The sequence below is a fragment of the Arvicola amphibius genome, chromosome 10 (assembly GCF_903992535.2).
Source record: "Arvicola amphibius chromosome 10, mArvAmp1.2, whole genome shotgun sequence".
In the NCBI taxonomy this organism is placed as follows: domain Eukaryota; kingdom Metazoa; phylum Chordata; class Mammalia; order Rodentia; family Cricetidae; genus Arvicola; species Arvicola amphibius.
Window position 1 is genome coordinate 114,169,082 of NC_052056.1, and position 13,392 is coordinate 114,182,473.

The 13,392-nt window shown below is 41.9% G+C and overlaps 1 protein-coding gene across 4 annotated transcripts in view; it reads right to left on the reverse strand.

The window, feature by feature from the left end:
• Positions 1-13,392, reverse strand: part of Fgd4 (FYVE, RhoGEF and PH domain containing 4) — a 120,937-nt gene that overhangs the window by 38,917 nt on the left and 68,628 nt on the right. For all 4 annotated transcript variants that reach the window (XM_038344849.1, XM_038344850.1, XM_038344851.1 and 1 more), the window contains 3 exons: positions 3,224-3,313; positions 803-948; positions 239-395 (listed from right to left, as the gene is read on the reverse strand). In XM_038344849.1, the coding sequence (XP_038200777.1) occupies positions 239-395; positions 803-948; positions 3,224-3,313 (393 nt within the window). The remainder of the gene's footprint in view (positions 1-238; positions 396-802; positions 949-3,223; positions 3,314-13,392) is intronic.

Sequence of the window (13,392 nt, forward strand, 5' to 3'; positions counted from 1 at the left end):
TATTTTAACTAAAAAGTTTGAAAGCAATGCACACTGAGTGTTTTCAAGCACTTAGCAGGAGGTACGCACTCAATAACTGATTTAACTGTGCAGATACTGTCTTTGCAGAATTTAAGAGTAGAATGGATTTTGGCTTAGTTTCTCGGAAAAATACTTTCATCTCAATTTGAGATCTTGAAGACCATATAATTTCTCAGGAAAAATTAACTTGTGAACAGGGAGAAAAGTGGACTATTACCTGAATCTCCTCCGTCACTGCCTTGAACTGGGGAACGCGCTCTGTCATGTTCTTAACCAGTTCTACCGCATTATCAAAGCCTTTTACATACTCTCCGTACATCTTCAGGAACGGAGCCAACTTTTGCAGGATATCTCCAATTCTGGGAGTAGTTTCCCTAAATTAAATAGAGAAAGGTCATTAAGGTTTCTTATAGAATGAGGAAATCAGTAGGCCTGCAGAGAGAGCAGGCCCTCTGTATGATCTATTTCAGCACTAGCAAGAATACATCTTTCAGATGGGAGCTTAGGAATCGCAGAAAGAGGCAACAGAACTCTCGGAGTTGCCGATCATGCCTGGTCCTGTCTTCACTAGTCAGGGTACCGTTGAGAGAACAGATGCAAACGCCTATTCCAAGAAACCCAAGAATACAGTCCAGCATCTACCAGTTGTTTCTATACGAAGATCTGGCACTATACTAACTGTCATATTAGCAGCGCGTGGTGTATCTGTTCTACTGTAAAGGCTGAAGTGCAGCATCCTGCATACATGTCTCAGGCACAGCGGTCCTGCTTCTCCTCTTACCATTCTTGCATCCGCTTCTCCAGCTCCGGCAACAGGAATTTACTGTGGAAGGCATTTATTGATGAAATGTTAGAAAAGATTTTATTCACCATCTCTGCAGGAAATGAGCCTCGGTTCGCTTCTTCTAACAGTTTGCAATAAAATACCTGAATAAAAGAATAAAGCAAATGTTACTTAGATTTCTTGGTTATCTGATTTTCACTGTGGCAGGCCTGCACTGGGCTCGAAACGACACCTCGTTGAATAAATGGGGAAGTTTGTGGCTTAAGAAATCAATCACTCCTCTAGAAACTACAGGGAAACCCTGTCTCGAAAAACCAAAAAAAAAAAAAAAAAAAAAAAAAGAAATCAATCACTCCTTGAAAGGTAGGAGGAAATGCATGCCTTGATTTTGAACAATTTTAAATGTGAATTAGGGAGATTTATTTCTAACTAAAACTGTGCCCCCACCTATGTGTTATTCATTTAACTTTTCCTATAGGATGATGGTAAGGTCCATAGTTAATACAGCTTTTCTGTGCCAGAGAATTTCCAACTGACAGGGATTTACACCTCTCATCTATGGCTTAATCAAGGGATGTGAAAAGGTTACATGTACAGTGTGATAATGTTCCCTTACCATGTTTGGATGACATCTATAGCAACTATACATTGCTCTAATGGTGTGTGATGGTGGTAACTGTCAACTTGGCAGGCCCTGGGCATGTCTGTGGGTAATCATCTTGATTGCATTAACTGAGATGGGAAACCTGCCCATGTGGGTGGTGGGGGTCAGTGGGGAGGGGTGCTGAGCAGCACAGCACACTAGCCACTCTCTGCTTCTAGACTATGATATAATGTGACCAGTTTTATCAAGCTTTGATCCTCTTGGCCTTCCCTGCCTGATGGGCTGTGCCATTGCCTTGAACCGTGAGTCAAAAGGAACTCCTCCCTCCTTAGTTTGTTTCTGTCAGGGTTATAACACGCAACAGAAAGATAACTAAGGTGTGGTGGTTGCTGACATCGCGCACTTCCTGCTAATACTCTGTATCTTGAAAGGGGAGGATAGGGAACTTAATTCCCATAGTAGAAGCGGTGTTTAATATCCGGACAACGAGAGAACAAAAACAACAGCAACAATCTTTTAGTTCTCATATTGTAATTGGTTTTCAAATAGATAATAATGCATGGTAACTTGAACGCTTATCTGTGTGCTCGGGGATTTCCTGTACATTGTAACATGTACCTGGAAGATAACAGACAAAACAAAGAGTTCTGAGCCTTTAGCTACACTCCGCTAGGGCTACAGTACTTCCTAACTGCCCTTTTGTTAGAACCAGGCAGATGAAAGTCTGTTCCCTCATGATGTCCAAATGATTATTAATTTTCTTTATGATTGGGAGGCAAAACATGCTACAAAATTATCTCCTTAAAGACTAGCAGATGGGGTACCATATAATTAACAGATTAAGGCATCTAAAACGTTGGCAAAAGTAGTCAAAGTAAGTTGACATTAAAGAAAAATAACAACTTGCCTAAAAGAAAAGACCTCTTTTCACCATGGAGTGCTTACTCGTTCCAAGACTGCATTCCCATATGGAAGAAAAGCCGTCTTAAAGGCTCAGATTCATCTTAAAGGCTTGATTCGGTCTCACAGTGAAGTTCACTGACACCAATAATCTGCACGACAACTTCACTGTTGCACAGAATACAGATGTAAAGTGGTTTCCCCAAATTCAGACAACCGGTGTATGGCTGACCCTGGAAGCCAGAGATAAGGTAATGTCTAGGGCCGTGTGTTCCCACGACATCCCAGTTTACCGGTGACGAAAGGAGAATAAAACAACAAACCCTCAAACACGGCCACTTCCTCTCTTCGCAAGAGATGCCAGCCGTAGTGGGTGACCTACTACTGTGGGACCACAGAGCATTCTGAAGTCAGCCTGATGCACTCAGAAACTCTCTAAGCGTACGGAAGAAACCATGCTCGAGCCTGCTGCACAATAAAAGTACAAACTGTGGAACAGTGGACCCAGGTGTGCAACCAATACCGACTGGATGACCAGCCAGGTTCCACACGAGGCTGAACAAGTGGGCTTCCAAAGCCTGTGGCATGACACAGCGCCAAGACAGCTGCATCACTGAAGGAACCGTCGAGTCTACTTAAATTTCAGCAGTTAACATGGCCTTCCAAGAACACAATAAATGGTCAAGACAGAACGAAGTTTGACATCATGGAACACAGTCATTCTGTGACTTGCGTACAGAAACCTATACTGTCGTGAGCTGCAAACATCATGTAGTCAGCAAGTTTATCAATGAGGCTGTAAACATTTCCTTAGAGCACATAGCTTTCACTACCCAAACCAGTTAGGACCGCACTGCAGTTCCTGAAATGTTCCCATTCCCAGGGTAGAATGATGGGTAGCCGCAAGCTGTTACCTGATCTAAAAGGTTGAGCCGGCTGACGTACGCTCTTTCTGTAAGCAAAAGCTCACTGGCTATTTTGTGAAGTTTCTGCTCATTAGTCTCCTAAAAAAAAAAAAACCAAACAGATATTTGCACATAAGAAAAGAAAGCTAGACATTTTCCTTAAGTAACAAACGCCTAATGAGAAAGCTCCATCACAGCAGTTTCCCCAAATGCTTCAGGGATATCCGAGCACAAGCAGACAGGTGATCTGATCTCAAGGGAACTGCTGTGACATCTGAGCCTGGCAACACCGCTACTACCCATTTTGTCTTTGTTGGTGCCCAGCACCATACTTTCTTCTCTCTTGCCTACTTTTTACATACAGCACCACGCTGCCTTATTACTAAACTATGAAAGTAACAGTTTGCACTTAAAATGTATTGTATGAAATATGCCTTATTACTAACTATGAAAGTAACAGTTTGCATTTAAAATGTATTGTATGAAATATGTGCTCATAGATATTAACAGAGAAACCAGTAAAATGGGTCCAGGGCTCAGGTGTGACTCGGTTTACCGCCGTCTTGTCTCGGTTACACCTCCTTTCACCTCTCTCAGACGATGTGTTTTCCTTTGAGACAGGGTCTCATTATGTAGGCCTGGCTGGCCTAGAACTAGCTTTGTAGATCACACTGATCTTGACTCACAGAGATCCGCCTGCCTCTACTTCCCAAAAGCTGGGACTAAAGGTGTGTTCCATGGCGCCCAGCTCTCGCTATCTTTGATTAAATCTAACTTTTACTGCTTCTTTCTTAAATAAATGTTATTTAACCTTTAAATTTATTTGGATAACCTTGCTAGTTTCACGATGATAGAAACTTTTTTTTTTTGGTTAGTTCTCAAACTCCTTTCATCAACTATAGTGCTTTACTGGAAATTCCAGCACCCAATAAAATATTGCTGATAAAGTGAGTACCTATCTTACATATAACTCCTGTTTTGCATTTACTATGACTTTGACAAGATGTCAGAGTTACATTTTTTTCAAGAACCTCTGCCTGATGATCAAACCCTAAAGTCTCCCATCCTGGTACCACCCCTTTTCAGCTAGTTGGCTATGGTCCATAAAATTTGGATAACCAAGTCCTGTGAAAACGCATACTTGAAAACATAAAAACATTAAAAGGCTGGAACAAGTCAGATTTAGGAGTGTATTTTATATACCTATACATATATGCATGTGTAATAACAATTAGTGAAAGAAGAGGCCATGAATTTGAAGGAAAGTGGAGAGGGGCCGGTGGGAGGGCTTGGAGGGAAAAGCAATGGGAAAGAACAATGTAATTTCATTAGAATCTCAAATATAAAATAAAAATATAAAACTTTAAACATTAATTCTTTAAGTTTTCCAACTGTCACCCTGTTCTGCAACTCTCTCGTCAAGCTCAGGCCAACCAAGAGAGTCCATATCCTCTGAGTCCAGCATCTTTTGTCTGAGCTTACCTTATGTAAGCTGTGTGAGGAATCTCTCTAAAGCTTTAGTTTTTACACATATAAATCCACTTCAGAGGAAGAAATGAGACACATTATTCTTTATGTCCAAAGAAACACTGGCCAGCATTAACACGACACTTTTGAGACAGACCTACCAAAGCACACTCTTCTAATGGTGAAACGCACCCTCTGGAGTTTGAGGAAATTCATACAAGCGTGTCAACACCACCACATCAAGGTACAGGATTTCCCATGATGACTAAATTCTACTTTTACACCTGCTGTAGAAACTCCTCTTCACTTCTGGGCTCTTCATCCAGCTCTGGAGACCACGTCTGCACGCTCCCAGAGCATCACGTGAAGGGGAGTCACCCTAATGTGGCCTTTGATATCCTCCTTGTCACTTAGCCGCACACCTTGGTGACAAATCCACATTATTTCTGGTGTCAGTAGTTCTTTTCATTCTTTCTACTAGAGATGATGTACCTTTTCCATTTACATTTTTTTCTATGACTTACATGTAGATCTGTAGATCAGACAGTAGTTTTTTTTCTTCTTTCCATGTGTACATAGTATGCGTGTGTATGTGTATAAACTCATGTGGGAAGGCCTGAGGTTAGTGCTGGGAATCTTTCTCAATCCATCTCCCAATCAAACAGAGTACAACGACAGGGCTAGCCTCCCCATCCAGCTTGCTCCGAGGATCCAGTATCTGTCTTCCTGAATCTGGGATTATAGGTGGTCACCACATCCACTCATGGGCTCTGGGGAATCTGAACTCTAGCCCTCTGCTTGTTTAGCAAGTGCTGAGCCATTTTCCTGGCCCCTGACACTATTTAAAAACATAATTCAGCAGATTTATTTTGGTAAAATAAAGTATTTCTCATGGGCCATAAAACACACTGACAGGTTACAGTGTTTATTATTGACATGCAATGAGGTCATCACCGAGGTCACACAGATCTCTGGGGTCTTGAATAGAATGCTTAGAAGAAACAATGTTTTATTGACTGCAAAGTACTTGAGCCGAACCTGGCCAAGTATGAACACATGTCATACTCGGCAGAGCCCATGGGGTGGCAGCAGTACTCACCTTGCCCAGAGGTCTTCCTCATTAGGCTCATTGGCAGCAAGGTTAATCGCTTAGATTCGCTTTCTCGGAACAGGTGAGGTTCAGACTAACGGAGCGTTGGTTTAGGTTCCTCCACATGTTAACAACATCTAAAGAGCCTTTAACATTTAATCGCTGACTTTGAGTTATGTGCTAAACGTGGTCATATCTTTCGTAAGTTGATTTACTTTTGTTGTTTTGAGACAGTCTCTCTATGCAGTCCGACTGTCCTGAACTTGCCATATATATATATCAAGGTGGCTGCGAACTCACACAGATCTGCCTGCCTCTGACTTCAGCGCTGGGATTAAAGACGTGTGTCAGTACGCCTCAGCCTCTGTCATCTTTTTAGCTATAAAATAGGGACAATTTTTATTCTTGCTTTGCAGGCCATGCACACGCAACAAAAATCCTGAGCTGAAGACGGCTGGGTCACACAGTTAAAAAGTCATGACATCAATTCCGGTCGTATGATATAAGCAAAGAACACAGATACAAATTGTCTGTTAACAAAACCTGCTTTAACACAGAATGTTGTAGCTATGGTGCATTTTAATATATATTTTATTTTTCCCCAAAGAAATTCCAGCTGACACAGACTTTTTAACAGCATTTTCATAATCATCAGGTATATAAAAAATCTATAAATTTTAATGGAAAAAAACAGTTTCCAATTTAAATGATTATTTTTCTAAAACACACCTATGGGTAGATTTATGAAGAAATGTTATATCTACCCAGACGGGGTTCTGTGATATTTATCATATATTATGACAGATCTAAGAAAATTTTCCTATGTGTTTCCAAGGCAGATTACAAATAACCCTCCTCCACACCTCTGACCTGGAGCTGGCCATAAAGAGTAGACCCCAATGAGCCCCTTCATTTAGAAGGTGTCCTGTGCTGTCCATACCAGCAAAGAAAGAATACCAATGAGAACTTGAAGAGAAAGGCATAATTTTCCTTCCCTTCTATTAACAACCGTGCCTACTCAGTGGTACCTCCCGACCAAGTGGAAGAACCCAGCTTGAAGAGTATCTGTGCAACTGAACACAGGCTTCCCGCGAGCCAAAGATACCCGAGAGGGCAGGCTTGACCTCCTCTCTGGTACCTTGCCTTACACATCTGTCTTTAATTTTTTTTAACATTCCATACGGGAAACCAGTAAACAGAAGCATTTCCTTCCCTTAGTTCTGGGAACCACTCAAGTAAATCAACCCTGAGGAGGACATCTTGTGAATTCATTTATAGCAGACGGCCAGAAGCCCAGTTTGAGTTTATGGTTTGCAATGCAAGTGAAGCATGTGGGTCTTGGAGACTGAGCCCTCAACATGAAGCTTGGAGCTAGTGTCTGAAGTAACTAACTAAATTCAAGGTAACGGCAGTTTTCCATGCCGCTGACTGCTGCTCCCTGCTTGGAAGAAATCCTTACATTTGGGGATTACAGACGTGACCTGTGTTCTGTGAGTTCGGGAGAAACTTATGTTAATCTGATTTGATGCTTCCTTTTATGTCACCGGGCTTAATTAAATTTATGTGTAAATAAGGAAGTGGCTATGTGTTATCTTATTTTTTTGTGGTGCTTATAATGGAACTGTCAAACATACTGGGCAAGTAAGCTGACTGAGCCACATCTCCAGACTGAAATTGGTTTAGTTTCATTGACATATTGGGTCTAGCCTGATTTTTTTTTTGACACAGGATATTTAAATAAGTAACTACAGTTTATTAACATTTGCAAATTCAGAATTATCCGAGCTCTTTCTTCCTTGCCCTCAACATTTCACTGAGAAGCCGTCTGCACTGTGAGCCTTAGAAACAATAACAGCTACCTAACTCTGATTCAATAAACAACCCAATTTCCTCCCAGAGAATTCTAACAAACAGGCTTGCCATTTCAAGATAACTAACAAATAATTACGAGTCTAAAATTTTTAAAATGTAGTAATTAATATGAAGTACCCTATATTACCCCTCCTTAAGGTAAAAGGATTTTACTTCTTTAAAGATTTCTTTATGTAATTGTGACTGTGTGTGCATTTGCGTGTGATTAGATACGTGTGCCTGTGCACACTAACACAGAAGTCACATGACAGTTCAAGGATCCTTGCCCATTTTCTACCTATGCTCTTGAGGCAGAGTCTCTTCCTGAACACAGGACTCTTATTTTCTTAGTTAGGCTGAAAGCCAGCAAGAGCCATTGATCCCATCTCCATCCCCGCTCAGGGCTGGGGCCATAGCCTTGCACGGGGAGCTGGGCCTTTTCATGGACGCTGAGATCTGAACTCTGGTCCACTCTAGACTGCTGGGCTCTTTCCATTCAGCTGATTCCTTAGACACAAACAAACAAAGAAAAACCCTCCAAAGCCCCAAATCCTTTTACAGCCTAGTTCGGAGGCTCTTGACTGTCGTCCCAGCATTTAGCAGGCTGAGATTGGGAAGATCACTGAGTTTCTAGGCAGTCCAGGCTAGAGAGACTCTGTTTGGGAAAACCAGCCTCCCTACAGCAGCATAGCAATCTCAACACACCAGAACAAAAACACCACCACCTAAGTATCATGTGACTACACTCATATACTGAAAGTTGATTCTCAGGATTCTCCAAATAAAAATATATTTCAATAAAACCACCATAATAAGAAAAGTTTCCCCTTTACAGTAATAGAATACGTATGTAAATTTCTTTCAGTCTACAATGCCATCTCGGTAATTTCCACATCCCTTCAGGCACTTCTCTCTCCACGGTTCGTCCCCCGTCACTCGCTGCTACGGCTTTGCTTTGCTGCAATGGATGAGTGGTTGAAATTACGCTTCTTAGCTCTTCAGTATATGAGCTCTCTTGTGATTTCATTTTAAGGAGGAAAAACTTAACTTTAAATCGTTGCTCACAAATTACAAATTTGCTGCAGTTTGTCCCATCTCCCATATGCTCGTTTGGGCTTACTTCACACGTGCGTGCAAAAGAGTCATGTGAACCACCAGGCTTTTATGGGAACTGGTGAAATGATTCTCTGTTCTGGGGAATTTCTACCCACGTTTGCTGTTCCTTATTTAAATTCCTCCACATCAAAAGAGGGGGTGGCTTTGTATAGGCACATCTCAGAATTTCTTGAGGCCCGTTCTTTCATAAAAATTGGCACCGACGTAGGAAATAAACATTGTGTTCTCTAATTCAAGTGGTGCTTCAGTCTCAATGCATCACCTCAGTGCCTTCACAAATAACAGTCTTACACAACTACGAAACCCATGACTAAACCTGTAAGACATCAACAATGGTGTAATAGCGGCACTTTTATGTGGGGGTAGCCAATAATCTTCTAATTGGACTTAAGGGAGGATTCATGGCTAGTGGAAACAGGCCAAATACCCTGGCTGGTGACCTGAGAGGAGAACTTTCTGCTGCCATTTTCCCAAATAAACATTGTTTCTGACTGAATTCTGAACACCTATCTTTATACCCACAGATAAGTATAAATCTTACCCATCATCAAAGATCCACATCTAGTCAAAATGCAGAGAAGAGGGGACTGCAGGGTGTCCACCCCCGACTGATGTATCTGCAGTGAAACTCTGACCTAACGCTCAGGAACAAGTGTGAAAGCGTGGGTGGGAAGACAACGCAAGTCAGATGCCCCGGACAATGTTGTTAGGCAGTGTTCCCTAGGCAGGACAGAAAATACGCCTATGGAATCTCGACAGTATGGTCACCTGAACAAGACCGGCACAATGACACCTAGCTGCAGACCTACAGGTTGTCAGTCTGCTAAGACAGGGAGAATTAGTTTCATCTTGGGATGAGCTCCCATATAGGTTGTACAATCCCTAGTGGTAAGCCTCTAGACCCATGCATAGAAGAGAAGAGCCACATAGCTCAGTAGGTGTGTATACATGCATTTAAATACACATACATAGATGCTAGTGACAATAACAATCAAAGAACAGACCATGGGTTTTGGAGGGAATGACATGGGTAGGAATGATATGTAAAATTCTTTAAAAAAAAAAAAAACCCAGAAAATTAAAAATTTATTTTTGTGATCCACCCTGTCTCCAAAATGACGTATTCACTTTCCACAGAGGTATCCATACCTAGAAAATACCTCAAGTCTGTTCCTGAGTACCAGACCATGGTACAGGCCTTCTTTCTGTTCTCTCAGACACATACAACTGATGCTTTCAAGACCCCACCTTCCTCTTTCCTGCACAAACCGGATCTTCTAGCACACCATGACGTCAGCAGGTCCTTCCGAATTTCTGCCTTATTTCAGGGTTCAGCTGAGCCCACGTTGGTCTCGACTCTCCCTGGCTCCTATCGCTGAGCTGCAAACCCTGACCCGCTCTTCATACCCACATCCCAGGCCCTCAGCAAGGCTGGGAGGCTGCTGATGGGCTCTGCTCTCTGTGCACAAATCCTTCAGGAGCATGGTCACAAGCTGTCATACCATCTAACCATCTTACTCTCTGCCCTCTGACTCCTCTTTAACATACCCAGTGGGGCCCCCGTGGGACACCTTTCACCTCGATAAAGCAAGGCCCAACCTTAGAGCCAGCCACCTTTATGCCGTGGTCCGTCAGTACTCAGTTATATAGCTTGTCACAGACGTCTGCTAATAGCACTGAATTTATCCTTACTTACTGTCTTAGTCACTGTTCTGTCCTGTGAAGAGATACCGTGACCAAGGCAACTCTTAAAAAAGAAAGCATTTAATTGAGGGCTTGCTTATTTAGAGGGTTAGTTCCTAATCATCATAACAGGAACAGACAGGCATGGCGGTAGAGCAGTAGCTGAGAGCTTTATATCCTGATCATTCATATATCTCTTGATCAGAGAGACACTGGGCTTTAGGAACCCCAAGCCCCACCCCCATGACATATCTCCTCCAACAAGACCTCATCTCCTAATAATTCTACTCCCTGGCCACTAAGCACTCAAATATATACTTTCAAATAAATTCAAGCCTGTGGGGCCATTCTTATTCAAACTGCCAGAGTTTGTGTTTTAAATCTCAGTCATATCTTGGTCCTTCCCTTTCTTCTTCAGCTCATGGTAAGGCAGGTGAGGCCCACTACATGTTTAGGAAGATGACTCAACAGATAAAATGTTTGCCATACAAGTTGAGAACCAGTGTTTAGATCCTTGCCCCAGAAACCACATAAAGCCATGGAAGTTCGTGTGTATATGCAATTCCAGGGGCTCTGTGAGTTGGCAGACAGAGGTGGGGGAACACTCAGAAGCCTGAACAATAGGCCAAACAGTTTATAATTAATATAAATATGAGTTTATAATTAATATAATCAATATATTAATATAAGCCTCTGTTTATCTATTTGGGACTGAATGGCTGCAGGACAGGTAGGACAGAAACTTTTGTCTACACTAGGTCAATCAGGTGTCTTAGGCAGGCAAGGTGGAATAAACGTAACATATCTTTACATAATTAAACAAATGCAGCATAAACAAAGTAACACACCTTTACACAGTTAAAGTAATATTCTACAACATAAACAAATGGAACACATCTTTGCCCAGTTAAAATAATATTCCACAACATTTGCCATTGCTTTTTATCTTCCCACCGCTGGTGGGCATTTGGGAAACATCCACTGAGGACAGGAGGGGAGTCCGGCTACGACCCTCAGGGTTAATCTGTTTAACCTGGCCGGCTAGCCAGGCTTTCCTTCCCACCCTGCCGCACCATGGGTGGCCTGAAAGCCTCCTACTCAGGTAAAGAGGACTACCTTTCTGGACAGAGAAGAGCTCTTCCTTCATCAAGGGTATACAGGCAGGTGTGCTACCCACTAGAACTTACAAACCAGCTCTCAGGAAAATGGCCATTAGGTTGAATATTTGTTTAAATGAGATCTATCTGAAATTCTTCATCCACTCATATAAAGACAGTAATTATTTTTTCAGCTGTGTGCATGATGAATTTTAAAATTTTCCATATTTTAAAAATTCATCACATTAGAAAGTCCAAGGAGCATTGGACGATCTGAAGGTCACCAAGGGAATTTATCATACACAACTACAAAGAATTACTACATTATCACAGAAAAGGGCTCTGTGGTCATGCAGTCTATATCCCTTAGCTACACAGTTTTATTGGCTTGTCCAATCACAAGCCAGAAGGAGCATTATTACTTCTTCCTTGTCCAAACTGCTTACTCCACAATATTCTACTAAAAAATTTAAAAAGAACTTTTTTATTCCTAATTGTGCTAAAATACACAAAATAACAAAATTAACAAAATACACTGTCCCTATAGCATTAACATATTGCATTTTGAGATAATGAAACAATGTGGCAAGTCTCAGAGAAGGAGCCAATAACACTCTACCGCCTGCTGATATTGGTGGTGTTTGGATCAACAGCTCACCCCACACCACATGTGCCATCCACTGACTCTCAGGAAAAGGCCCTGTGTTACTCCATGCTTCATTAGCTTTGCAAAAGAAGAAAAAAAGGTTGCTTTGTCCTATTCTGCTGTATTTGCTCCTATCTTATTTCTAGATTTCCTGTTTGTATTCTAGTGAGAAACAGAGAGTAAGGGTATGAATTTGTCTGGATGGAGAAATAGGGATGATCTGAGAGAAACAGGAGGGGAAAGAATAATCAGAATATATTGTATGAAAAATATCTATTTCCAAGAAAGAAAAAGAAAATTGCATTCACTCTCTCAAGTCAAGTAAAAGTCATCTAAGTATATGCAGCTATAGCAAATAACACAACGTAGAAGTAGCTAGTAACCAATTGCAGAAGCCACCAGCCAAGTTCCTGTATAGGAGCTGCACTTGCTGCATCACAAGTGATCCTTGACGACATCATCTCAACTGTGAAAAACAACGTGCGTCTGCTTGTCTCTTCCTGTCAACTGTGAAAGACAACGTGTGTCTGCCTGTCTCTTCCTGTCAACCGTGAAAGACAACATGTGTCTGCCTGTCTCTTCCTGTCAACTGTGAAAGACAACATGCGTCTGTCTGTCTCTTCCTGTCAACCGTGAAAGACAACATGCGTCTGCCTGTCTCTTCCTGTCAACCGTGAAAGACAACATGCGTCTGCCTGTCTCTTCCTGTCAACTGTGAAAGACGTGTGTCTGCCTGTCTCTTCCTGTCAAGGGTGAAAGACAAGGTGTTTCTGCCTGTCTCTTCCTGTCAACGGTGAAAGACGTGTGTCTGCCTGTCTCTTCCTGTCTACAGTGAAAGACAAGGTGTTTCTGCCTGATTCTTCCTGTCAACGGTGAAAGACAAGGTGTTTCTGCCTGTCTCTTCTGTCAACTGTGAAAGACAACATGCTTCTGCCTGACTCTTCCTGTCACCATTTCTCACGTGCAGAAACACCAGGCTTTTCCTGCCGACTGATGAACAAGGAGAATCCCTTTGCTGTGCTGTGTTTCTTTGCTTTTCAGACAATGGTGTGAAGCATGAGTCACTTTCTCCCACCCAACTGTTTAGAATTATAACCTTTGTTGATTGCACTGACACTACTGTTCTAAATACAACCACCAGTCAGCACATTAACATTTTAGAATTGGCCCTCTACTTAAGACTGCTGATGCTAGGGTATATAAGCATAAATTATCAGAAATAGATTTA